Source organism: Salmo salar, chromosome 04 (assembly GCF_965601325.2).
Source record: "Salmo salar chromosome 04, fSalSal1, whole genome shotgun sequence".
NCBI lineage: Eukaryota > Metazoa > Chordata > Actinopteri > Salmoniformes > Salmonidae > Salmo > Salmo salar.
In genome coordinates this window covers 53054561-53082103 of record NC_138294.1, presented here as the reverse complement: position 1 = coordinate 53082103, position 27543 = coordinate 53054561, and the positions used below count along the sequence as shown (strand labels likewise).

At 41.1% G+C, this 27543-nt stretch overlaps 1 protein-coding gene across 3 annotated transcripts; it reads right to left on the bottom strand.

Annotated features, from left to right (window-relative positions):
• Positions 1-4239: 4239 nt before the first annotated feature.
• LOC106603290 (uncharacterized) lies at positions 4240-27301 on the bottom strand. Of its 3 annotated transcripts, none has more exons than XM_082974556.1 (11): positions 27216-27301; positions 22121-23585; positions 21372-21556; positions 8268-8394; positions 8027-8151; positions 7771-7948; positions 7495-7645; positions 6621-6688; positions 6424-6497; positions 6253-6315; positions 4240-6121 (listed from the first exon to the last, which is right to left on the bottom strand). In XM_082974556.1, exons 2-11 carry the CDS (start codon positions 23553-23555, stop codon positions 6059-6061), a joined length of 2469 nt encoding a protein of 822 aa, XP_082830682.1. In that variant the 5' UTR covers positions 23556-23585; positions 27216-27301; the 3' UTR covers positions 4240-6058. The 3 variants fall into 3 exon arrangements, with proteins under 3 accessions (XP_082830682.1, XP_014052230.2, XP_082830681.1); XM_014196755.3 differs by having other exon boundaries at positions 27157-27295; XM_082974555.1 differs by lacking the exon at positions 27216-27301 and adding an exon at positions 25897-26089.
• Between the last annotated feature and the right edge of the window lie 242 nt (positions 27302-27543).

The window sequence follows — 27543 nt, the reverse complement described above, 5'->3', positions numbered from 1 at the left end:
AACACTTTTAAGGCATGTCACACACTCAGTTCCTGGAATGAATAGTTTTTTCTTCAGTAGAACCCTTGTAAGGCACTTAGAACCGGTTGCAAAGTGATGTCATTGCTGACTTTGAACTGGTTTGTCTATGAGAGCTAGTTTCAGTGCTGGTCACAAGTCACACAGGTCAACCTTTTTTATTTACAATAAAAATGATTTTATATGAAGCTATTCTAACCAATGTTGAACATGCTCTTATTCCTAGACAGAAACCAAACGTAGAGTAGGTTCAACATTGGTAGGTAGAATTTATTTTCACATGTACAGTGCCTTTCGAAAGTATTCACACCCCTTGACTTTTTCCACATTTTGTTGTGTTACAGCCTGAATTTAAAATTGATTTAATGTAGATTTTTTTTGTCACTGGTCTACACACAATACCCCATAAAATGGCTGTGATAGAAAACTGAAGATGGCTCAACAATGTTGTAGTTACTCCACAATACTAACCTAATTGACAGTGATAAGAAGGAAGCCTGTACAGAATAAAAACAGTCTAAAATTTGCATCCTGTTTGCAACAAGGCACTAAAGTAATACTGCAAAAATGTGGCAAAGCAATTCACTTTTTGTCCTGAATAAAAAGTGTTATGTTTAGGGCAAATCCAATACAACACATTACTGACTACCACCCTCCATATTTTCCAGTATAGTGGAGGCTGCATCATGTTATGGGTATGCTTATAACCGTTAAGGACTGGGGAGTTTTTCAGGGTAAAAAAAATGGAATGGAGCCAAGACACTGTGAGATAAATTCACCTATCAGCAGGACAATAACCTAAAACACAAGGCCAAATCTATACTGGAGTTGCTTACCAAGAAGACAGTGAATGTTGCGGTTGTCTAGTAATGATCAACAACCAGTTTGACAGAGCTTGAAGAATTTTGAAAAGAATGATGGGAAAATGTTGCACAATCCAGGTGTGGAAAGCTCTTAAAAGACTTACCCAGAAAGACTCACAGCTGTAATCACTGCCTAAGGTGATTCTAACATGTATTGACTCAGGGGGTTGAATACTTATCTAATCAAGATATTTGTTTATTTTTTTTGTACAAATGTAAAAAAAAAAAATCCACTTTGACATTAGGGTATTTTGTGTAGATCGTTGACAAAAAATGGCAATTAAATCCATTTTAATTCCACTTTGTAACAACAAAATGTGGAAAAAGTCAAGGGGTGTGAATACTTTCTGAAGGCACTGCAATTGATTATTTTTTGTATGAACCACCACTCAAAGAGGAAAAAGCCACTTCAAATGATCAATATTCCAACAACTAAATGTTGATGCTTACTCTGGTAAATGAGTCAATTTATACTGTTTATCGTATTCTCTTCTCTGTGTTTCTCTAGCAGGCACGCACACGGTTAAGCTGAGCTCTAAACAACCAAATACATCAAAGTACTTTACACATGGCAAGTAAACATCACAATGTGGATATATTGCAGTAATTGTGACAGCTGTTGTATTCATTGAAATGAAAACACTCCAAGCCAAGGTTTATGGAGTGGTGGAGCATTCCCTTTAATCTGAGCAGCCACTAGTGTTAAGTGAGCATGTCTGAGATGCAATTCAGCCTTCAAACAACATGGGCGATGCTGCTTTCCAGCCTACCAGCTGAGATCCCTTTCACCAGTCATGATGATATATGATAAACCCTTCCTCTCTACATATTAATGTAATCAATCCCTACCTAGTAATTAACAATACACACAGTCAAAGGTTTGTTCAGTGCTGAAAAGTAATGGTAAAATATTGGTCTTTTAGTGATCAAGGTTAGAGACAATACGTAAAATGCATGGGAACACCCTTGATAAGTGAGGAAACTGCATTATATCATTCTACGGCATGGACACTTGTGAGTGTTCCTGCAGTCACAATACCATCTGTGTTTGATTAATGAGCGCATAAAGTATTTAAAGGACGGTTACATTTTTATATCCTACATCTGTTACATGCTTTGAACATTTCAATTTGATGACTCGATTCCCTATTGAAATGTGAAACATATACATATATACACACATATATGTTCCTGTTTTGCACCATGAAATACACTTAAAAAACTCCCAGAAGTTATTGATATATTTTTCATTGAGGAGAATGTGGGGACTGTATCATCTAGTAAGGTTAAAACAAAAAGCTAAGAAATGTAACACTAGCTCAATAAAGTGAACCCCTCCACCCAGAAAGCTGAGCCTAGAGACAAGGAAACATTGTCCTGAGCGCATTGATATACTGAACATAGCATTGACAAGCATTCAACATGAAGACTTTGTTCTCACACAGCTCCTCAGTAGTGATGGCACTCAGCATGCAGGACGGCAGAGAGATAACCAGGCCTGTGGATGCTGATCGCATGGAGCTATTGGAGATTTAAAGGGAAAGAAGAAGAAATGAGTGTGAGAGGAGAGCAGAGGGGAAGTTGAGTGAGAGGACAGCTGGAGACATCCTTGTCTGCTGCAGCTGTCACACAGTCCCTTGTCCTCCTACTGCGAGCTCCAGCAGAGATCGATGCATAGATCTCAATGACAGTCAGAGGCTCTGCTGTTCTGTGTTAGGGGGCTCCGCTGTTCTGTGTTAGGGGGCTCCGCTGTTCTGTGTTAGGGGGCTCTGCTGTTCTGTGTTAGGGGGCTCTGCTGTTCTGTGTTAGGGGGCTCTGCTGCTGTCTAATCCCTAATAATGACTTCACATATTCAACCCATATTGTAATGATGACATTTGCTTCAAAACATTGCCCTGGTCTGCAGTATTCTCCAGATACAACCATGGTTTTGATGCCATGCATGTCAATTCTTAATGTTGATATTATTTATTAAAAACAAAAAGGAGTGATTCAACAACCTTTAACCTGAAAGGTAATTTTACGTAATAAATAGAGGAGCCTAAAAAGCAGATATAATCTTGCTATATTATTACTATATTTTTAAAAGAGTAAATGTGTCAAGCCTTATACAGGGGGACATAAAAGTTATTTTTACCAGAGGATTTTAAACAGTGTTAAAAAGCAATACCTGTGATTGGACGCTACATTTTTTTTACCTTTACCATCCTCCTATTAATTCCCAGCACACCTGTGTCCTACATTAGGTCCCATAATTGACTAATCAATTGCACCTGTGCTGGTTAGCCACCCACACAACTTCACAGAAATATCCAGTACAATCATTTGCAAGATAACGTAACGTAGGCCTACAACAATATAGCAATTTGGTTTATATAGAAATAAAATATAGATATAGAACGAAAACACTATTCAACAATAAAGTTGGGAGTCATTCATAACCCTAAATAGATCACTAGTTTCTTCATGAAAAGGCTTGCCTTTGTATTCTGTTTCAACTATCACAAATTAACATTACTCTTTTAAGAAATAATACATATTATAAAAAGATAACTGACATGTAACAAAATACAAATGAATCCTTGCACTCAGCAGCATAATCAAAACATCATGAAGTATAGCACTGACTTGACTTGAGCATCATGACTAAAGAGAGCATTTATGGAGCGCAACGTGAGGAGACCTTTGCTAATCCTTCAATCTCTCTCTCCACTGTTGGTGGGTGAGTGAGTGTGCTATTATAAGCAGCGAAGATAATGGGGAATGACAGTGTGACTTCATTAATCAATAGGGGTCTTGGATGAGGCTCCTCATAGTCCTGCCCTCCGATTAGCTTCTTTAAAAAAAAATTTTTTACATGCCTCATGCCTTTAATTAGTCTCATCAAAAGACACCAAGGAGTGCATGCTGCTGCATTATTATGGGGCCTTTGCTGGAAAATTAATGTGCACCACAGGTGATTTCTGAAATCCTCCCCAACTCCCTCCCTATTATCCTATCAGCAGAACAACTCTGATTTCTGAACTGAAATGCCCAGACAGCATGCTGGAAGACACAACTGTCACTCAGTCTTCAATGTACACCACTGAAAATTATAGTGAATAGAACAAAAAGGCAGAAAATCCAAACCACAAATCTGGCCTTTCATGACAAAATAACTATATGTATATAATATTTCATTCAGTTCCAACTCAAATAACGTAACAAATTTGGGGTGAAACGACCCTTAAATTAAACCAAAAACTAATGACCTCCCCCCCAAAAAACCCTGGATAGAAGCTGATGAAAGAGAAGACTAGGAGTTGCAGAATTAAGATACAATCGAAGGACGTAAAGGCAAAGAAACAGAGAACACATCTTCACACATACCATTTTTTTTACTGTGTTACATTCAAACATGGGATGAATCTAGACAGAAGTGGATTACAAATTCATTTAGTTTTCCTTCAGACACTGGCATGGTTTCCTGTATACAGTATTTATTCAGAATGGCTCTAATTTGGTCCTGCAAGTGATTCATTCCATATTTCAGTTGAGTGCGATGAGTAGTTAGCTACAATATAATAACGAAGTCTTCAGCTGCCTTGAAAGATGGGCCTACCAAGTTGCCTCACAAGTAAACAATGTTTGATTACAAATGTAACTGCGGAAAGCTTATATAACATTTAGTAGTCAAACTAAAATTCATACACGCTCATTCTTTACACAGTACTCTGAATTGACTGAAACATTTGTCTGTGCTTATCAAGACAGCAGGTGCTCTCTGTATTCCTAACACAGTGCTTGACTAATAGGAATAGCAAAAACTAAGCCTTTGGCGCCATCTACTGAATTCGCTAGGTTCTTGTTTACTCATTCCATCATTCCCCAGTACATCCACTTCAAAAACGACTCATAACTAACATCAGACATACAAATAACTCAAGCTCTCCCTTAAAACGTAGAAACAAACACTCCGGGGATCAAAACTGAAGCACAATAACCCTCAGTGAGTTTAACAGTCCAGACAAGTTCCTCACGGGCACTGGTTGACCAAGTCAAAATGTTAGGAAAACCTGCTCTTTCCATGACAGACTGACCAGGTAAATCCAGGTGAAAACTATGATCCCTTATTTATGTCACCTGTTAAATCCAATCAGTGTAGATGAAGGGGAGGAGACCAGTTAAAGGAGGATGTTTAAGCCTTGAGACAATTAAGACATGAGTTGTGTATGTGTGCAATTCAGAGGGTGAATGGGCAAGACAAAATGTTTAAGTGCCTTTGAACAGGGTATGGTAGGACAATCAACAGTTTTCCCCCCATGTGTATCAAGAATGATCTACCACCCAAAAGACACCCAGCTACCTTCACACAACTGTAGGAAGCAATGGAGTCAACACGGGTCAGCACCCCTGTGGAATGTTAGTCCATGCCCCTACGAACTGACGATGTTCTGAGGGCAAAAGGGGGTGCAACTCAATGTTAGGAAAGTGTTCCTAATGTTCTGTACACTGTATATTTAGTTTGGACATCGAGGTCAATATACAAAAGGTTCCTGAATTTGTGTATCATCTAACAAACTCACAAAATGTACACATGCATTCATTTAATGAGATCTGATTGACATCAATACAGACTAGCTACATTATATCTTACAACATAACAGTCTGTGGCTAAGGTCAAAGTGGAGAGCTCAGAAAGGACAGTTCATCTTTATTTAGTTTCTTAATAGGATTGTATCCATTGAAAACAAAACAGTAATTAGATTAATGTTGGTCAGAAATCATGTAAGCATAATTAACAAACATTTATATAAGGGTGGAGGGGGGGGGGGGTGTAAATAAAACTTCAAATAAATCAGAAAGTGTACACAGTGATAAAGAAACAACAAGCATGAACAGTCGAGCTGAGAAGGAGGACATTGTTGTGCCCCAACAGGGCAGCAGTCCAGAGGATGGGACTGAGGAGGTAGAGCGGTAAAAGGCATGACTGCAAGATAGGGGCCATGTTTGAATACTTCAGATATCCAATTTTCCTTCCTACCTTCCTTGAAGTAATCACAGATCTGAATTGGTAGATTGGTGAGGGTAATAGGGCTGGTAACCTTACTCACACATATCCAATCCCTTATAGATCTGTGCTTAGAAGGGAGGGGACATTTGAAAACTATCCAAAAAGGGCCAGGATTGCTCTTCAGTCAGAGGCAGTCTACCCAGCTACACAGTCCGCTATCCACCAGAGCACGGTTCACAGACACCAACTGGAAGACCAAGAGAGAAACATTAGCAACATGAACCCATTAGAATACTTATATAAATGAAGAGGTTTAACATACACAGTTAAAGTGGATGCTGTCATGTTTCCAAAAAAATAAAAAATAGTATTGCATACCTGTTCTCCTTCAGTTTTCCATATCTGTACCAAGGGAATGCCACTGGTGTGACAGTCTGTGACCTGGGGAGTGTGCAGATATACAGGGTAAGAACAGAGACTACCTTTCCTTATTGTGCTGACTGTACACCAGCACAAGGAGACATATCCTTTCACTTCTCTTTTCTCTACCTGTGCAAGTAGTGGCAATCCTTGTGTCATTTCCTCCAGTGCAGATTTGGCTGCAGCGGAGAATCCTTCTTCTCCTAGTAGATAGGGAAGAGATGTCACAGTGATATGAGCATGAACTTTAATTGATGTTTAAATACAGAGTTTAAACTGTTGACAACATTTTGATATTCTGTTTCAGAAATACAGCTGAAACATACCTGGAAGGGGTGCAATATGTTCCAGGATCGCCTCAGATCCTTGGAAAGGTAAGGCAACAAAGTCTGATCTGTGGGAAGACCAACAGCAAAGTCAATCCCACGTTTCCATCAGGAAAAAAATGATCAGATCAAATGGGAGCTTTACCGGCCATAACAAATATATCATATTCAAAATCTTGGGGCTCCCAAGTGGTGCAGCGGTGTAAGGCACTGCATCTCAATGCCAGAGGCGTCCCTACAGACACACTGGTTCGAATCCAGGCTCTATCACAACTGGTCGTGATTGGGAGTTCCATAGGGCAGCGCACAATTGACCCAGCGTTGTCCGGGTTTGGCCAGTGTAGGCCACCATTGTAAATAAGAATTTGTTCTTAACTGACGTGTAAGGTAATGCTTTCTTTAGGACTACCCACTGCCAATTCATTGACACCATATGGAAATGACTACAATAATTATGCAAGGAGGAATGAACCTACCAAGTGAACGTTGGCTCCTTGCAAAATGCATGTCTTTGTCCATCTGGCTTGTAAATATTCTGTTTCAGTGTCAATCTATTTACCCACTTATCTGTGCCTCCATCCTTGGTACAGTAGCTAGCTGCAAATCATTTAAGCAAACTACACAATGAGGCATTGGAAGTCATTTTACTTCCTCTAAATAGGCGTTTTCCAACCCCAGTCCTCGAGTACCCCCAACAGCACCATTTTATGTTGTAGCACCAGACAAACTCACCTGATTCAACCAACCTCCATGAATAGATGATGTTGACTTTTCAATAGAATGTTTTCTGCTGGACATGTTTTTATTTGGTCCGATTTTATGCATAAAAATAAATAAAAATCACCCAAATGCCAGTTTTACCAGGAATCCCCACCTGATCTGGCGGAGGGTGTCGATCTTCACCATGACATAGCCTCCATAGTCCACATAGCAGAGCTCCACCTCCTTGGTTTCTTCATAGTAACACATCACCTGCGCTCTCCACCAGGCTCCCTCAGGCATCTGGGCAGCACAGATCACTCCCACTGTGTGTGTGTGTGTGTAAGAGAGAGAGTGAGAGGAAAACATTTGAGAAAGGAAATGACACCACAGAAAGATACTTTATCATCTGAGGGTAAGGAGTCCCAAGGCTCTGGCTGTGCATGCCTACCTTCCACTGGGGCCGGCAAGTGAGGGCACCCTGGGTGAGAGTAACACAAGCTCATCTGTTGGTCCAGGCTGCGGAGAGCATGGAAGGTGGGGTGTGTGTGCTGCTGGAGGAACACATAGTTCCCAGAGGCTACTTGGATCACGGTTACCTCAACTGTCACCCTATGGGGAAGCAGCAGCTGAGAGAGAGAGGCTTTTAGTCAAAGCATTAACCCACAGTTCCACACTACTTCAGCCAACCAGAAGATACTACTTACCCAGGATGTGATTGGGAGAGAGGGCAGGCTGGCCACTGGAGATTGGACATAACATCTGGTCACATCCAGATCTTTGAACTTCTTCCTGATCAGCTCCAGAGCACAATCCACCTGCTCCTTTGACCCTGGAGGAAACAGAGACAAACTGAGCAAGCCACAAGGGCCAATGCAGCTACCAAAGCCTAGGTGCCTGACTACAAGTGACGTCCTGTTGTGGAGAGCCAGCGTCTCGTGCACTCACCCTCTATGTGGCAGATCTGGAACTCCTGGGTGTAAGGCAGGGTGGCGATGAAGATGTTTGCTCCGGATGTCTCCTTCAGGTAACTCACATATCGCCCCTGCTTCCCAATCAATCTCCCAACAAGATGCTGTCAGACAGTGAAACAGAATTCAAAAGAGAGAGATAATCATGCATAAGTTACTATACCATACTAGAAGGTGTGGTGTTTCTATCTCTGAGTGGCATATAGGCTGTCCATGTCACCCTTTGCATGGCTTGCTCTGATAACATGTGCTCAGCTTGCTCAGATGTAACCAATTCCACCGAGCACCTCTCAGAGTAATTGGAAGGAGAGGTCTCTCTGTGTGTGCATGTGATATATATATATATATATATATATATGCCACAGATCAGAGTTAGGCAGCATGTCCTTGAGTGAGAACATGAGGACAGTATGGCATCAGCAGGCAGGCAGCAGGATTCCCATTACACACTACCAGACCACAGCCCCAACCACCGTTCCCCATAGCACTACGAATCAGACAGCTGTACCCAGCTCACTGTCACCGAAGCGCCTGGTCTCAGTCTCACAGAGACGATTGACTGCAGCACACTACTGTACCAAATCTGGGCTATAGCTAAATGGCTCACACTACAAGTAGGCAGGGCAAACCTGAGTCGGTGACTTCTGGTATATCAAAATAAAATTGCAGCACTTTTGAATTATTCAGCAGTTTTTAATTAAGTACAATACCGTTGGAAATTAATATTGAGAGTTACATTTACATAGTTTATTCCTAAAACTTCCCGTGGACAACACATTTGGATAAATAACCCATGTCAAAACACAGCTTTAAGGTGTCCAAACCAATATGCAGAAACAGTTTGTGATATTGAAAACCTAAAATGTAACATCTACACATGCAACAATAGTAAATCAGTCTATTTTATTTATTTTTTAAAGCACAAACACCAACCACTTGTTTTGACAAATGGCAATAAGTCATTCAGATTGATTAGCGGGTGAAAATCTGGTTGTACACCCTAACGAAACAAACAACCCTGCCCCCCCAACAACAACAAAAACCATGGAAACGGGAGATATCTTTTACCTCACTGGTTAGATGACAACGATCAAAATCTAGAATGTTGGATTTTGTTACAGGGGTCACCAAAACAGAAACGCAACACTTTTGTAAATTACTTGTATCGATATCACATTGAAATCAATAGAGTGACAAAAATATATAAGAAAAGATACAGGTTGCACAGCCTGTAAAAGAAACCCCCCAAAAACACGGAATCTGGGAATAATTTGTATGTCACTGGTAAAGGACAACTTTTAGAAGACAGCCAGCTACATTTGGAAGTATTGCATTTTGATCAAATCAAAGTTCATTGGTCGTGTACACAGGTTTGCAGATGTTATTGCAGGTGCAGCGGAATGCTTGTGTTTTTAGCTCCAACAGTGCAGTAATACCTAGCAAAAATACACACAATCCAGAAAAATTATAAAATATCGGAATGAGCAATGTCATAAATATATTGTTATAATGGTGTGTAAAAACAGTATATGAACAGAAAAGGTGTACAGCAGTCGTTATATAGGATGAGCCTTGACTAGAATATGGTACAGTATCTCAAACGTGAGTACACCCCTCACCTTCTTGTAAATATTTGAGTAGATCTTTTCATGTGACAACACTGAAGAAATGACAATTTGCTACAATGTAAAGTAGTGAGTGTACAGCTTGTATAACAGTGTAAATTTACTGTCCCCTCAAAATAACACAACACACAGTCATTAATGTCTAAAATCGCTGGCAACAAAAGTGAGTACACCCCTAAGTGAAAATGTCCAAATTGGGCCCAATTAGCCATTTTCCCTCCCGGTGTCATGTGACTCGTTAGTGTTACAAGGTCTCAGGTGTGAATGGGGAGCAGGTGTGTTAAATTTGGTGTCATCGCTCTCACACTCCCTCGTGGTCACTGGAAGTTCAACATGGCACCTCATGGCAAAGGACTGAGGATCTGAAAAAAATAATTGTTGCTCTACATAAAGATGGCCTGTGCTATAAGAAGATTGCCAAGACCCTGAAACTGAGCTGCAGCACGGTGGCCAAGACCATACAGCGGTTTAACAGGACAGGTTACACTCAGAACAGGCCTCGTCATGGTCAACCAAAGAAGTTGAGTGCACGTGCTCAGCGTCATATCCAGAGGTTGTCTTTGAGAAATAGACGTATGAGTGCTCGTCTACTTTTGTTTTTGAGGGGGGGGGTGGATCAGCTTTAATATTGTGGATAGATTATTGCTTCCATCAATGTAATTGTCTGCATCATTTCCAATCCCCCATATATTTTTGGGGTAAAAAAAAACAAAAAAAAAAACACTTTAGAATATACCTTTATTATTCCCCGCAAACCCTACCACCCCTCCCCCAATTGGAGTAAACTAATAACGCTTAGGCTTCTACCTTCAGTTTAAACAATCTATTTTACAATAGTTATATTTTGTTTTTAGTCCCATTTCTGACGTCCATCCATTTTGGATTTCTATTTGCCAACTGTGCTGTGATGCTTCACAAAAGTATAGAACCTTTCTATTCTCATAGTTTCTACAGATTGTAAATTAAAATAAAAAAAATGTTGCTAAAATAATTATATTGATGATCGATTGACTAGGACTTTTCAAAATCACCCAGTATTGCCATCTGCAGCGTTAGTTCTAGGTAAATGTAATTCTTCATCCATTCCTGGACCTGTGACCAAAATAAAAATAATCTAATGACTCTGCCTCCTCACAACACAATCTGCAGAGCTGGGAAGATTGTATGCCCCATATAACATTCTATTGGTTGCAAGAATTTTGTATAATAATTTAAAATGGAAAAATTCAAAGTTTTGAATCCGGCGTCATTTTTCGTGTCAATTCATAAACCATGTGCCATGGAATCGGTATATCGAAAATCTCTTCCCAACTATTTTGCAATTTATATGGCACAGCTGGTCCTTAAATGAAACTAGTATGTTTCTATTTATCGCAATTCCCTAACAATTTTTGGTCTTTAATGCAGGGCCGACAGACAAGTTCCTTACTTTTTCCCCTTCCACTTGCCTCATCCATTTTTTGTAGTAACGCTGCAATTTTGGGTAGAGCAGACATTTCCACCAGTCCTATTTATGATGTAATTTACAAAGATTATACCTTTTATCTAAAAAACACTTTTAAATCAATTAGTATATTTGAGTTTAAACCACAATATTTGTTCTGTCATTTTAGGTGGATTAAACTGAAATTGCAACCAACTTTCTATGGCTTGTTTAAAAAAATATATATTTTGGAGATTAATTTGTTTTCAAATAACCGAAAGTGAGCAGTTGTAATCTGAATAAAGGGAAAAGGGCAATTCTTGAACATGGGGTGAGACATTCTTACAAATTTACTGGAGAACCCATTTCGGATTTACGCAAGTCAAACTTTTGTATGACTAATGCCTTTAGTGAGAGGTCTAATGCTTTAATCATTTCTACCCTCAGAATCCATATTCAATATATAAAAATAGGCCTTTTTAATTTTGCCTGGCTTGCTATTCCAAATAAAATTGAATATTTGTTGTTCATATAATTTAAAAAGCAGGTGACTAGGTGTAGGCAAAACCATATGCAAATAGGTAAACTGATATGACTAAAGAGTTAATCAGGGTGATTTTTCCACAAATAGACAGGTATTTTCCTTTCCATGGTAGCAAGATCTTATCTATTTTTGCTAACTTCCTATAAAAATTTATTAGAGAGATCATTTCGGGATATGTATACCGAGTATGTCCACATCCCCGTCAGACCATTTTATTGGTAAACTACACAGCAATGTAAAAGTGGAGGGATTCCAATTGTGGTTTTAAAAGAAAACATGAATCTGCGTACAATGACACCTTTGTTTTTAAGCCATGAATTTCTAATCCCTTGATATTAGTTGGAACTAATTTTAACAGCTAACATTGATGGTAATAATAAATAGATATGCTGATAGTGGACAACCTTGTTTTACGCCGACAGTTTAAATACTTTGTAGAAGCACCTTTGGCAGCGATTACTACAAATGTTGCCATCTATCCACGGTTTTTGGTTTGGATAAATTCGTCACAGTGGGAACATCCTAAGCACTTCCTGATGAACCCCGTCACCGATTCAGTGTATTCGTCGTTACGATTCTGAGGCGTCCTGGAACATTTCCCAGTCCACGTGATCAAAAATCACACAGATTCTGATTGATCAGGCCAATGTTGAACAGTCCTTACCATGGGAGCTTCCTGTTTAACTTTCTGCCTATAGATGGGGAGGAGCAGAATGGAGGCGTGATTTGCCGAAGGGAGGGCCTTGTAGCTGTCCAGGAAGAGAATGTAGCAATGAGCCAGGGTCCGTGTTGCACCAATAGCACAGGAGATGTGCTGACAGAATTTCGTTAGTGTTTTCCTCAGACTTCCTTTAATAAAGTCCCCAGCTACAATAAATGTGGCCTCGGGATATGCAGATTCCAGTTTGCACAGTCCAGTGCAGTTCCTTGAGAGCAGTCGTGTCGGCTTGGGGTGGGCAGGGAATATGACCAAAGAAAATGATAGTCTCGGGAGGCAATGCTGTCGGCATTTGATGGTGAGGTATTCCAGATTGGGAGAACAAAAGGACTTGAGTTCCTGTACGTTACCACAATCACACCATGAATGTTAGTAATGAAACAAACTCCTCCGCCTCTCTTATTCCGCCCAGAGTCCTTTCTGTTCATGTGATGGACGGATAACTCTGCTGGCTGAATAGACAGGGGCAATATATCCAGAGAGTGCCATGATTCCATAAACAGTATGTTACAGTGCTTGATGTCTCTCTGGAAGGAGGCCCTGAGCTCGTCTACTTTATTGTCCAGGGACTAAACTTAGGTATGAAAGACGCCAGTCTGACTAGGGCCCCAGTCTTTCACCCTCTGAAGTGGGTCACCAGCATACATTTTATTATTGACTATTAAAAAAATAAAAATAAAATCTACCTGCAGTGAAGCCACTCAACATTTACATTACATTCAGTGAACTAACTAACTCCCATCCAAAATGACCCACAGGAGAGACCAGGGTCAAGTGTCCCACCCAAGGGCACGTTGACAGATCTCCCACCAAGTCAAAAAGGGCGACCCAAACCAGCGACCTACCAGCCACTGGCCCAAGCTCCCAACCACCAGGCAATCAACTGCCCCCCACAGTTCAGAGTTCTGCCCCCCCCCATGCACAAACCAACAAAATTTACAGAGAGAGAAAAAAATTAAGAAAAAACAAAATGACAACTGTATACAGGCTCTGATCAGGCTCTGATCAGGCCCTACACCCAAACAAGGGCACTGCGTTCATCCACCACTGGCCTGCTGGCCCCCCTACCTCTGAGGAAGCACAGTTCCCGCTCAGCCCAGTCAAAACTGTTTGCTGCTCTGGCACCCCAATGGTGGAACAAGCTCCCTCACGACGCCAGGACAGCGGAGTCAATCACCACCTTCCGGAGACACCTGAAACCCCACCTCTTTAAGGAATACCTAGGATAGGATAAAGTAATCCTTCTAACCCCCCCCCCCCTTAAAAGATTTAGATGCACTATTGTAAAGTGGTTGTTCCACTGGATATCATAAGGTGAATGCACCATTTTGTAAGTCGCTCTGGATAAGAGCGTCTGCTAAATGACTTAAATGTAATGTAAATGTAAACATATGAGTGCATGTACGCACGTGTGCGTTTGAATGCAGTTATGATCCAAACAAACACCAGGATCCAGATTCACAAAACACTTCTTACTCATAAACCTAATAAGCTTTAGAAAAAATAAAATTAATTGGTTCATAAGATAGTTTGTAAGTGCAATTCCTCAACAATATCTTAATATTTAATGATTTTCTTATGAATTTGCTTAAGATGTTTGTTGCTAGGCAACCATCTAAGCAATTATGTTAGCATATTTTGTACTGAGAATACTGTGCTTGGGTTTAAAAGAACCAATACTGAAACTTTCAGATAAAGTTTGAGTGAATTAAACATGTTCAATTGCTTTCATGAGCTTATTCTCTCACTGCCGAGTTTAAGACAAGGGTTTAGTCATCTTGGAATTAACAACACTTCCAATAACTTTATTTCCAAGAATATAGGTTTCTCCTTAAGCAAGAAGTTAAGAAGAAATTAAGAAATAGCAACTTTGCCTAAGTTTCTTCTTAAGGATACAGTTAACTGCCATTTTTTTTGGTTAAGAAGACATTTCTTCTTATGGTTTTGTGAATCTGGGCCCAGTTCCCCCAACTCCTCTCGCTGCCACCTGCCTCCTCCATTTTGGGGTAATGCTGTAATCAATTAGTTGTAATATATTCGATTGAGCAGACCTTACGATAACTCCATGAAAAAGACAACTACCATTCCAATTTAAAAACAAACATTTTCCATAGATACAGGTCTTTGACCAACCAGTACATTTGACTTCAACCATAACTTGTTCTATCGTGTCTGGGGGATGAAATTGAAACCAGCTCTGCAGTGCTTGTTTGAAAGAGAGAGATACTTAGAAAAATATTACATTTTCAATTAAATCGAAAATGAGACATGACAAAAAGGCAATTTTTAAACAATGGATGAGCTTTTCTTAGTAATCTACTTGAGAGCCATTTGTGACCCGATTCAAGAAACTAGGCGTATGTCGCAAGTCACGACTTCACAGGAGAGCTGTTTGAACGTAAAAATGTTTTTAAATCAAAATGCGTTTTTGGCAGAAATGCCTTCTCGAACAACTTTGATGTGCATTAATATCAAACTTGTATGCCATCTGTAAATACGTTAATTGTTCAACTATGAGCCTAGTTGGTTTAGCCAAAGAAAAAGTGGAATTCGAGTATGATAGCTAAGGAGAAAACACCAGTCTGGATTACATCATCAAACTAAGGCAACGATGCATGGCATCAGACCGGAGACGCGTCAAACCATGATGTATACTGGTAAGATTTTTAGATATTACACGTTTCTAATTTTGACAGAAAGTGGTTTCATTTCAAGTGTACTGTTAGCTAGCTAACGTTAGCTGGCTGGGTCGCTAGCTAATGTTATGTATATGATCTTATTCTTCGTTTCTCAGACACTAGCTATAGCCATATAACCTAGTTGGTTAGCTACCTGCTGATTCATGCAGGGTAGTAACGTCATGAGTTGTGATTATGGTCCATTATTTAGCTAGCTAGCGACATGTCAAAATTAGGTAAATACCTAGCTAGCTACATTTCTTAACAAAAGACTCGTCTTCGTGTGCAAGAGTGCAGAATAACTGATGGATTTTTGAATGCTCAACACCCGTTGAATATGTCCAGTGTCAGTAAACGTCGGCAATAAAGCGTAATTCAATTGTTGCCAGCAGCACAGTTAGTCACCAACGCTCTAGATAACATGAAAAAAGCCCAACCAGCTCTGCTAGGGCGAGTAAAATGGCCAGAGTGGGGTGTTCTCTTATGTGTCTGGAAGTAGCTAGCCAATGTTAGCCAGTGCTTGACTGTAGTTGTGAGGTCAGAGCTTTCAGAACAACTCTACTTATTGGCCAGAGGATTCAGTGTGTGCTCTGAACGCAAAACCACAGAGAGCGATAGGGAGAGTAATGTTCAATGAGCTGTTCGCGCTCTCTGATGTCTGGAAGTAGCTGGCAAGATAGTACAGAATGGTTGGACCAACCCTTAAAGAGATGGGTGGGACTAAGGCATAAGAGGGTGTGAACAATACTAAATGGGTGTAAACACAGAAGGACTCACCAAAAGTAGTACCAAAACATTGAAAGACAGTTCAAAAGTGAGTTTAAAAGTTGATCAACTTTCAAAGCAGTATTACTTTCCCATTGTTTCCACAAACGCAGTGTATGATATACCATTTTCTAGCACCGAGTCTCTACTTTTATCCAATGTAAAAAAACAGACATTCAAATGTTGCTACATAAGACCAAATCTAGGTGGTGGGTCACATTTTGGGTTCAAGTAAAACTTTTGTGAAGCTTTTAGAGAGGTTTAGTGCTTTTATAACATTTCAACCCACCCAGTTCATATTCATTATATAGATGGGAAATACTTTTTACTCACATGATTTGAAAAACAAAATCATCAGGATTAGGTAGCACCATACGTGAGTAAACTGAGATATGACTAAGGAGTTACAGTTATTTAGCTCTCCATGGCAGGATGTTGTCTATTTTACTAGTTTTCTATTCAAATTCATTGGAGCTCATTTATTTATTTTGGGATATGAATACCAAGTATGTCTCCTTCACCATCAGCCCATTGTATAGGTAAAGTGCAGGGTAAATGTGAAAGTTGGTACACTTACCATAATTAGTTTAGTCTAGAGGCCCAAAAAAGTTAGATCTTCAATGAGACATGGCAGGGATCTAGCATCCAGACTTAATATAGCACCTGAGTCATTGGCATAGATGGACACCTTTGTTTTTAAGCCTTGGATTTCTAATCCTTTGTTATTTGATCTGATTTTAATAGCTAGCATTTCGATCGCCATAACGAATAGATATGGTGACAACGGACACCTTTGTTTAACTCCGACAGTTAAGCTCTGAGAAATAGCCTCTATTTACTATTTTACAGCTGGGGTTGCTATACATTACTTCTACCCATTGAATAAGAGACTCCATGAAATTGAAAGAAATCCAGGCATTTATATATAAAATCTAGCCTTACTTTATTAAAGGCCTTTTCAAAATCTGCTATGAATACCAGGCCTGGTTTCTTAGATGTTTCATGTTGTTCTATTAGTTGTCGTATATCATCTCCAATGTATCGTCCATGTAAAAAACCTGTTCTGAACAATACCTGGTAAAACGTTTTGTTAAATCACTCATATCATTACACGTTGAAAACAATAGAATGGGGGCAAAACGTTTTGGTTAAATGTGCTGTTTAAACATACATTATACAAAAGCCACTGGGAAACTTGGCTTATTCTAAAAATGACTAAATACAAAAAATTCCTACATCTACACACAATACCACATAATGACAAAGTGAAAACAGGTTTAGAACTGTTTGCAAATTTAAAATAAACAGTATTCAGACCCTTTGCTATAAGAACCAAAATTGAGTTAATGTGCATCCTGTTTCCATTGATCATCCTTGAGATGTTTCTACAACTCGATTGGAGTCCACCTGTGGTAAATTCAATTGATTGGACATGATTTGAAAAGACACACACCCGTCTATATAAAAAGGTCCCACAGTTGCCAGTGCATGTTAGAGCAAAAACCAAGCCATGAGGTCGTAGGAATACTCTGTAGAGCTTCGAGACAGGATTGTCGAGGCACAGGTCTGGGGAAGGGTACCAAAACATTTCTGAAGCATTGAAGGTTCCCAAGAACACAGTGGCCTCCAGCATTCTTAAATGGAAGTTTGGAACCACCAAGACTCTTCCTAGAGCTGGCCGCCTGGCCAAATCAATCAGGGGAGAAGGGCCTTGGTCAGGGAGGTATAATAATAATATTGATCTGTTTTAAGCAATTGATCGTGTGATCATGTTGACTAAACTTTTATACCAACATCCCCAATCGGAGGTAAAAAGGGTGTAATTCCCCCCAATTTGATATGGTCAAAAACAGCAGCTTGTGTAATGTAGTAACACATACTGTTCACATCATGGAAAGTAGCGTAATATAAATGTATTGGATATAGAAAAATAAATATCTTAAATTAGGTTTAGTAAGATTTTTGTAGTATGTTTTTTTTATAAACACACTTTACATGACCAAAAGTATGTGGACGCCTGCTCGTCGAACATATCGTTCCAAAATCATAAGCATTAATATGGAGCTGGTCCCCCCTTTGCTTCTATCACAGCTTCCACTTTTCTGCGAAGGCTTTCCACTAGATGTTAGAACATTGCGTCGGGGACTTGCTTCCAGTCAGCCACGATCATTAGTGAGGTCGGGCACTGATGTTGGGCGATTAGGCAATTCATCCCAAAGGTGTTTGATGGAGTTGAGGTCAGGGCTCTGTGCAGGCCAGTCAAGTTCTTCCACACTGATCAACAAACCATTTCTGTATGGACCTCGCTTTGTACATGGAGGCATTGTGATGCTGAAACACGAAATGGCCTTCCCCAAACTGTTGCCACAAAGTTGGAAGCACAGAATCGTCTAGAATGTCATATGTTGTAGCAAGAAGATATCCCTTCACTGGAAATAAGTTACCTAGCCCAAACCATGAAAAATAGCCCCAGACCATTATTCCGCCTCCACCAAATTTGACAGTTGGCACTATGCATTTGGACAGGTAGTGTTCTCCTGGCATCCGCCAAACCTAGATTTGGCCGTCGGACTGCCAGACAGAGAAGAGTGATTCATCACTACAGAGAACATGTTTCCACTGCTCCAGAGTCCAATGGCGGCGAGCTTTACACCACTCCAGCCGACTCTTGGCATTGCGCATGGTGATCTTAGGCTTGTGTGCGGATGCTCGGCAATGGAAACCCATTTCATGAAGCTCCCGACGAACAGTTATTGTGGTGACGTTGCTTCCAGAGGCAGTTTTGAACTTTGTAGGGACATATTTTTTTTTTTTTTTTTTTTACACGCTTCAGCGGTCCCGTTCTGTGAGCTTGTGTAGCCTACCACATTTCCACTTCACAATAACAGCACTTAAAAGTTGACCAGGGCAGATATTTTACAAACTGACTTGTTGGAAAGGTGGCATCCTATGACAGTGCCATGTTGAAAGTCACTGAGCTCTTCGGTAAGGCCATTCAACTGCCACTGTTTGTCTATGGAGATTGCATGGCTGTGTGCCCGATTTTATACACCTGTCACCAACGAGTGTGGCTGAAATAGCCAAATCAACAAACTTGAAAGGGTGTCCACATGCTTTTGTATATTTCTCACTAGTTCAACTATGTAGAGTAGAGGTCGACCGATTATGATTTTTCAACGCCGATACCGATAATTGGAGGACCAAAAAAGGCCGATACCGATTAAAATCGGCCGATTTTTATTTATTTATTTGTAATATTGACAATTACAACAATACTGAATGAACACTTATTTTAACTTAATATAATACATCAATAAAATCAATTTAGCCTCAAATAAATAATGAAACATGTTCAATTTGGTTTAAATAATGCAAAACAAAGTGTTGGAGAAGAAAGCAAAAGTGCAATGTGTGCCATGTAAGAAAGCTAACGTTTAAGTTCCTTGCTCAGAACATATGAAAGCTGGTGGTTCCTTTTAATACGAGTCTTCAATATTCTCAGGTAAGAAGTTTTAGGTTGTAGTTATTATAGGACTATTTCTCTCTATACGATTTGTATTTTATATACCTTTGACTATTGGATGTTCTTATAGGCACTTTAGTATTGCCAGTGTAACAGTATAGCTTCCGTCCCTCTCCTCGCTCCTACCTGGGCTCGAACCAGGAACACATCGACAACAGCCACCCTCGAAGCAGCGTTACCCATGCAGAGCAAGGGGAACAACTACTCAAAGTCTCAGAGCGAGTGACGTTTGAAACGCTATTAGCGCGCACCCCGCTAACTAGCTAGCCATTTCACATCGGTTACACCAGCCTAATCTTGGGAGTTGATAGGCTTGAAGTCATAAACAGCGCAATGCTTGAAGCACAGCGAAGAGCTGCTGGCAAAACACACAAAAGTGCTGTTTGAATGAATGCTTACGAGCCTGCTGCTGCCTACCACCGCTAAGTCAGACTGCTCTATCAAATCATAAACTTAATTATAATAACACACAGAAATACGAGCCTTAGGTCATTAATATGGTCGAATCCGGAAACTATCATCTCGAAAACTAAACGTTTTTCTTATCAGTGAAATACGGAAACGTTCCGTATTTTATCTAACGGGTGGCATCCCTAAGTCTAAATATTCCTGTTACATTGCACAACCTTCAATGTTATGTCATAATTACGTAAAATTCTGGCAAATTAGTTCGCAACGAGCCAGGCGGCCCAAACTGTTGCATATACCCTGACTCTGCGTGCAATGAATGCAAGAGAAGTGACACAATTTCACCTGGTTAATATTGCCTGCTAACCTGGATTTCTTTTAGCTAAATATGCAGGTTTAAAAATATATACTTCTGTGTATTGATTTTAAGAAAGGAATTGATGTTTATGGTTAGGTACAGTCGTGCAACGATTGTGCTTTTTTCGCAAATGCGCTTTTGTTAAATCATCCCCCGTTTGGCGAAGTCGACTGTCTTTGTTAGGAAGAAATAGTCTTCACAGTTCGCATCGAGTCAGGCGGCCCAAACTGCTGCATATACCCTGACTCTGTTGCAAGAGAAGTGACATTTTCCCTAGTTAAAAGAAATTCATGTTAGCAGGCAATATTAACTAAATATGCAGGTTTAAAAATATATACTTGTGTATTGATTTTAAGAAAGGCATTGATGTTTATGGTTAGGTAAGAGATTATATGATTATATGCAACGCAGGACAGGCTAGATAAACTAGTAATATCATCAACCATGTGTAGTTAACTAGTGATTATGATTGATTGATTGTTTTTTCATAAGACAAGTTTAATGCTAGCTAGCAACTTACCTTGGCTTCTTACTGCATTCGCGTAACAGGCAGGCTCCTCGTGGAGTGCAATGTAAAGCAGGTGGTTAGAGCGTCGGACTAGTTAACCATAAGGTTGCAAGATTGAATCCCCGAGCTGACAAGGTAAAAATCTGTCGTTCTGCCCCTGAACAAGGTAGTTAACCCACCATTCCAAGGCCGTCATTGAAAATAAGAATGTGTTCTTAACTGACTTGCCTTGTTAAATAAAAGGTGTAAAAAAATTAAATTAAATAAAAAAAATATATAAAATCGGCCCTAATTAATCAGCCATTCCGATTAATCGGTCGACCTCTAATGTAGAGATTTTTCTTTTAAATGCGCCTAAGCACAATTTAACTAGGTGCTCAAGAATATAGCGTCCAACATTTGAAGTCCCTACTACAAGCCCAAAAATCACCTACATTAGAGAACCTAACATGGCAATCAGTAGCCAGAGAAAATATATTATCAGTAATCTGGTGAAGTGATCAGAGGGTTAGACAGGGGAGGTAGACTCACCTTTGGCACCTCTATGTCCCAAACAGTCGGTGGCTGAATGCTGTTGTAACACTGGACGTATTTTTCAATTTGCTGATCGGTGTTCAGCAGTTGACTTAGCGGACTTGGACTGTTGATATGCTGGTTGTCCCTGGCTTCGTGTTCAACGTAACGGTCTACAGAGTCCATGCTGTTCACACCAGAGCCTGGGGCAGTACGGACCAGTCACTAAAAACAGTCACTTGTGTTGTGTACACAATGTAACCTCGCAAACACAGCAGCACACAAAACACCCACAGACAACAGTAACAGGGGAGAAAAATAAAACATTCTGGCATGGCGAGAGTTCTCTTACCTGAAAATACTGCGCCAGGAAGGCAATACAAAAAGTTAAATTCGCATGCAGGGGAATGTTCCCTCATCAGCAGCTGTAAAAACGGTCTACGGTATGGTGTCTAGCTAGTACTGGGACTAAACCAGGTTCACATTCTGTATGGGAACTCTAGCAGCTGCAGGCTAGAGTATTGCAAAATAAAGATATTTCGTCACTGAAGTAAAATCAGTCCTGAACTCATAAGGCACAGCTAAAACATAAGAATTTGTTCTTAACTGACTTGCCAAGTTAAATAAAGGTAAAATAAAACAGGACACCAGCCACTGGTGTGTGACAGCTACACAGCAACACTAAGAAAAAAAAGGGACAGGTCAGCTTGGACAGAAAGATACTGATATATTGTGAGAAATTGAAAATCTGCTATGTGACGACTCACCTGGAACAGCCACCTCCTCTGTCCTGTGACCGCTAGGGAGGGACACGCTGGTGGCCCCCAGTCCTTCAGCGGGTCCCCTGGGTGGTTGCGGGCTCACACTGGGGCTCGAGTCCTCGCCACTGGAGCTCTCCTCAGAATGACCTGAGCTGGAGCCAGAATCACCCACTGCAGAATCTTCTTCTGCTAGCTCTGCCTGCTCAGTCTCAGCTCTACTGCTGCAGTCATGTTTCATATCCTCATAGACTATAGGAGATGAACATATGTTCTCCCTGCCAGTTGTTGAACACTTATCCTCCTGCAATAGACCAGGCATCTCTCTCCCAGTCTCACTGTTACCCATTGAGATGATATCTGGGGATGTGAAGAGGTCCCTGTTACAGAGAGGACTAACATTATGTTCTAGCAGGGTCTTTTCCTTCAGGACTTGACTCACTGCTACTGAGACCACGTCAGTAATCAGACTTGACGCCAGCTGGTTAATTTCCTCTGTGTTACTCCTGCTAAGTTCACACTCCTCAGACTGGTCTTTCTTCTGAGGTGACCTCAGAATGCCCAATGGCTGCCTTGAGGGGGACACCTGACTGGTAAGGAGGTTGATGGGGGAAGCCAGACAGGTGTCATCCTGTAGACTTGACTCACAGGTTGGTTCTTCCACAGCAGGCAGGATAGACAGGTTGTCTTTGGAGAGGAGGCAGTTCTCAGCCAGATCGGTTTGAGGATTCATCTCTGCAAAACAAAATGTAATCTTGTCTTCTCCAACCTCTCCCTCTGGGTCCAGTCTAACCTCCCCTGGGACTAGTTGAACCTCCTCTGCAGCCTCTTTGTTGAAAGTTCTGTTTGTAGTGTCCTCCAGTGTCTCAGAGAGTGGCGGTGCGTGTGGCTTTAGGCCTGCACTCTCACCAGGGTTAGGATTAGAGCCTAGGTCACAGATAGAAGAAACTTGTTCCTCAGATGGCTGGTGTTTCCTTTGTAATGCTATATCCTTCTCAGGTCCCCCCTGGGCTTGGCTCTTAGGTGCAGTCTCTGGGAGTACTTGAGCTGAAGATTCAGTTCTTTCCGTAACGGGCTTCACAGTAGCAGTATCGAGGCCTCTACTCAGACACTCTGCAGCCACAACCCTTTCCTCTGGTTGTGATTGGCAGAGTGGGACGTTACCCAGCTTTGCTGCCGCTTGTGTGTTTGTACAATCAACAAGCTCCTGTTCCACTAACGACCTCTTCCTCACTGCGTGCCTGTCCCGATCTGTCCCAGTGGAGTGGCCGTTCTCCACAACACCGATACCTCTGGTGGAGGAGGACAGGTGCACCTGGTCTGTGGTCGTCTTATCCTTGTCAGTGGGTTGTTCTTTCTTCCGAGAGGCGTACCACCACAGGCCTAGGAAAGCCAACACTCCCGACAGGGAGAGGACCAGAACGGATTGAAGCCTTAGCACCATCACCTAATCTCCTGCTGCTAACAGCAACACCTGAGAAGAGAGACATACACAAGTTAACACCATAGAAACGAATCACAACACGCCCCGTCTCTTTACTTCTAGCTGGGCTAGAAAGGTGTGAAGCACTGATGATAAAACTCAATTGAGGGGATGGCTAAGGGGGCATGGCCACACTATTTTAGTTTAGCGAGAGAAAAAAAAAAAAATGTCTCCCACCACACCACCCCTCTGAGCAGCAATCCCATTACCAGCCAGGCCATAGTGACAGCATCTGATTGCAGCCAACAAAGCACACGTGTCACATTACCTTCTGCAGAAGTTCACTCTGGGAAGCTGGGTCTGGGGCTAAGGGGCCGGGCCCTGATAGGACAATGGTAATGCACCACTGTCCAGAGTGGTGCATTACCAATAGAAACTCACTCATTATTACCTACTGTGGGGGGAGAATCAACTATCCCTCATTATCTGTTGTATAACCAATAGGCTAAATATCAGTAATTATGTTGCCCAATAGTTTTTTTGCCACAGAACAGAAGATTATACAGTATAGCAAGCTAGAAGTATTGTTTGCAGTTTGGCCAGATCCTGACTGGCTGTCCTACATGCAGGTTGACCCATAACCTTTTGGTAGAGAATTATAAAAAGAGGTGAGCATGAAAGGCATGCCATGCCTTCACAGATCCGGTCAGTCCAATGAAACAACGCAATGGGCTACATTGCAGTTCCACTTAAGCCTGTGACCTTCAGGTTTTGGCATACGGATAAGTTGGCTACGCCTCTCACCAGGCATGCCAGCCCTACCGTGACATATGCAAAGTCTCAGAGGGCCGTTGTGTGACTTGACTTTCCCTCACAGAAGTGCCAGGCAGGGTGTGCTGTGGCAAATACTCTAGTACTCATCTTCAAGGAGGAAAGCACTTATTTCCTACAGTTCGTTTCAAGTTCCACACAGAACAAAGGAATAATAACCATTAATAGCATCATAAACATCTGAGCCACGCAAATGTATGGTTCTGAAAACAAATGCCTATAGGCTACAGCAGTTCATTTATGAACGTGATCTTAGAGACAGGAGAAGAGGAGTAGCCTAAATGTTTGACAAACAAGCAGGTTCATGTGACAGTCCTGTCTCAGTATTCCTCAGAGGATTTCCAAAGCTATGCTCAATATCTATTTCCATTTGCTGGGCATCCTCTCCACAACCAACAGGAAAGGCCTAACAGGATAGGCCTAACGTCCCATGCTTAGCAATATCTACCCTCAACAACTAGCCCTCTGACTGCAGACATTGAGAGCTACGGATTATAAATGTTCTATCTGCAAAAAGATGGAGATAATTGGCTTTAAAGGGATACTTCAGGATTTTGGCAATGATGCCCTTTACTTCCCCAGTTAGCATGGTAGCACATACCCAATGACTTCCAGTCAGTGCGCTAACGCTAGTTAGAGGTAGTTTCGCGAGTCAATGCTAACTTCCTTCATACAGACATAAAAATGGTATCCACAAGTTCATCGGACTATGGGAAAGTAGATAAAGAGCCTCATTGCCAAAAAACTATCCCTTTAAAGTTCAGAACCCTCATTGGTTTAATGTGTCAGCAATCTTTCATCATGTATTCTTTTGAACTGAACATGAATCAGGAATAGTAAATTATTAACATGCTCCTAGAAGTTATAATGTTGCTGCTCAATTTTGATAATGAATGTAACATTAAACTGAAGGTGGTGTCAGAAAAGACGAGACAGTACATGGCATTGGAAAATAGCAATGGTACACATCGAAACAGTTTCTATGTAATGCCTAGCTAATTACCCTAACATGATTGAGGGACCTCTAGCTATTTGCATCAGGTCAAAAAGTCAAGTCAGCAAGCATGGACCCACTGAAATAACTAGCTTTAAAAACATTGGCTAGTCAGACCATTACTACTGATGGCTGATAGCCGTTGGCAGAGTAAAGCATAGTACAGAATTTCCGGCAATACTTCCTCAATTCCCGACTTGGAAGACAACGTAGTTGGGTCAGGTGGTTATTAAATAAAATAATTGTTTTGTTCCATGAAGTTAGCCAACAATGTGTACGTCGCCATCTTGTCTACTTCAAATCTTCTCATTTGTCAAGACAGGCGAGTGTTGTTAAACGCAACGCTTGATTTCTAGATAGCGCTCATGACATGCAGCTCTTTGGTGTGGACATCCACCTGTCTCAATCAATGAGACAAACCATCTGCAACTAGTCGTGGAAGTTTAGAAGAAATGCGTTATCTTCCAAGTCAGGAATTGAGGAAGTATCGCCAAGTAAACGCTGGTCGAAAATTAACTGTGCGAAGCTTTACACTACCTAAGGGCAGTTAGACGGGCCGCGGCTAAGGTCTCAGAATTCAATGGGAGTAGGGCGGCAAAACTCAAGCAGTTTCGCAAGCAGCACGGTTCGTGGTGCTCGCTCCGTGAGGCTCCAAAAGAGGAAATTAGCTGAAGTCTTGACTTTGTGAGAAGTATCAGTAGCTTTATGAGGCTTAATTCTTGCACGTATCACCCCCCACCCATAGCGCATGGTTGACCAATGAGCAGAGTTCATCTTGTCAACCAATCAATGTTTTAATGACAACATTCAAGCTGAGCTGACAACAAGCAGGACCGCAGGAAGGCGAATTTTCTCGCAATTCAGTTGCCATTTACCACAGCCCGTCTGTAAGCGCCTTTAGGAACAGCTATCAGCTGCTATTAGCCAGCTGGAACAGTATTACTTTTTTATTTGACCTTTATTTAACTAGGCAAGTCAGAACACATTCTTATTTTCAATGATGGCCCTGGAATAGTGGGTTAACTGCCTTGTTCTGGGGCAGAACGACATTTGTACCTTGTCAGCTCGGTGATTCAATCTTGCAACCTTTCGGTTACTAGTCCAATGCTCTAACCCCTAGGCTACCTGCCGCCCCAAATGGTCTGACTAGCCCATGTTTTAAAAGCTAAGAGAACCTGTGGTCCGAGTTTATGATGAGGCTGATAAAAACTAAACATGACTGATTGGCACTCAAATTGGTGTACACGGGCAGCTCAATTTATTAATTTTTTTACACTAAATGACCCAATCACAGATCTTTTCACATCAGATCGGTCAAAAGAATATCAAAATTGGGCTGCCTGTGTAAACGCATCCATATTGCACTGACAGCTATCCAACTATCAGCATCACTCCTCCCCCCCGAAACGACACTGACATTTCATCCTTCGTTTGCACGGCCGAAATATAACTATCACCAAATGTTAGCCTCTGCAGTTGTCATTCTGACCGGCAAATGTGTTAAATGGGAATCAGGTGCGTTGGACCACTCGCTAGTTAGTTCGCTAGAGTGTTACTAATTGAGCGCTAACCTTAGCTAGCTCTCACTTTAATTACAGAAGTTAGACGTAACTAGCTAGCTAAGTACAGATAAGTTAGCTAGTTACCAAAGCAGATGTTTGCGATCATCTTTGCTTGCAACAATCGAACGTTTCCTCTGGTTTCTCCCCATTGACATGCAATGCATTTGGCACTGGTGCAAGATGAGGTTGATAGTTAGCCAAACAAACATGTTAAGGTAGCTTGATATCTACTCACCACGTTTTTAATATCCCGCTTAGCTATATAACAACACACCAGTAATTTGCTCTAGCTACCTCTTGGATATCTCCACCTGTTTCTTTCAGCACACAGTCACTCTTAGAAGTTCAGCAGCTTTGCTCCAAATACAGCAGCCAATCAACCCTCGCGATAGTATTGTCCAGGGAGGGAGACTGCTTGGTTTCATAGGTTGTCACTTCCACAACCAGTCAAAATTGGGTAAAGCCTTACCGTAAAAATGTATGAAAATAAAAATCATGAATTTAAGGTATGGGTTAGGCATAAGATTAGCAGTGTGGTTAAGGATAGGTTTAAAATCACATTTTATTAAGAGTAGAATTTGTAGAAATAGGGGGGTTTGGGTTTAGTTATAATTATGACTTT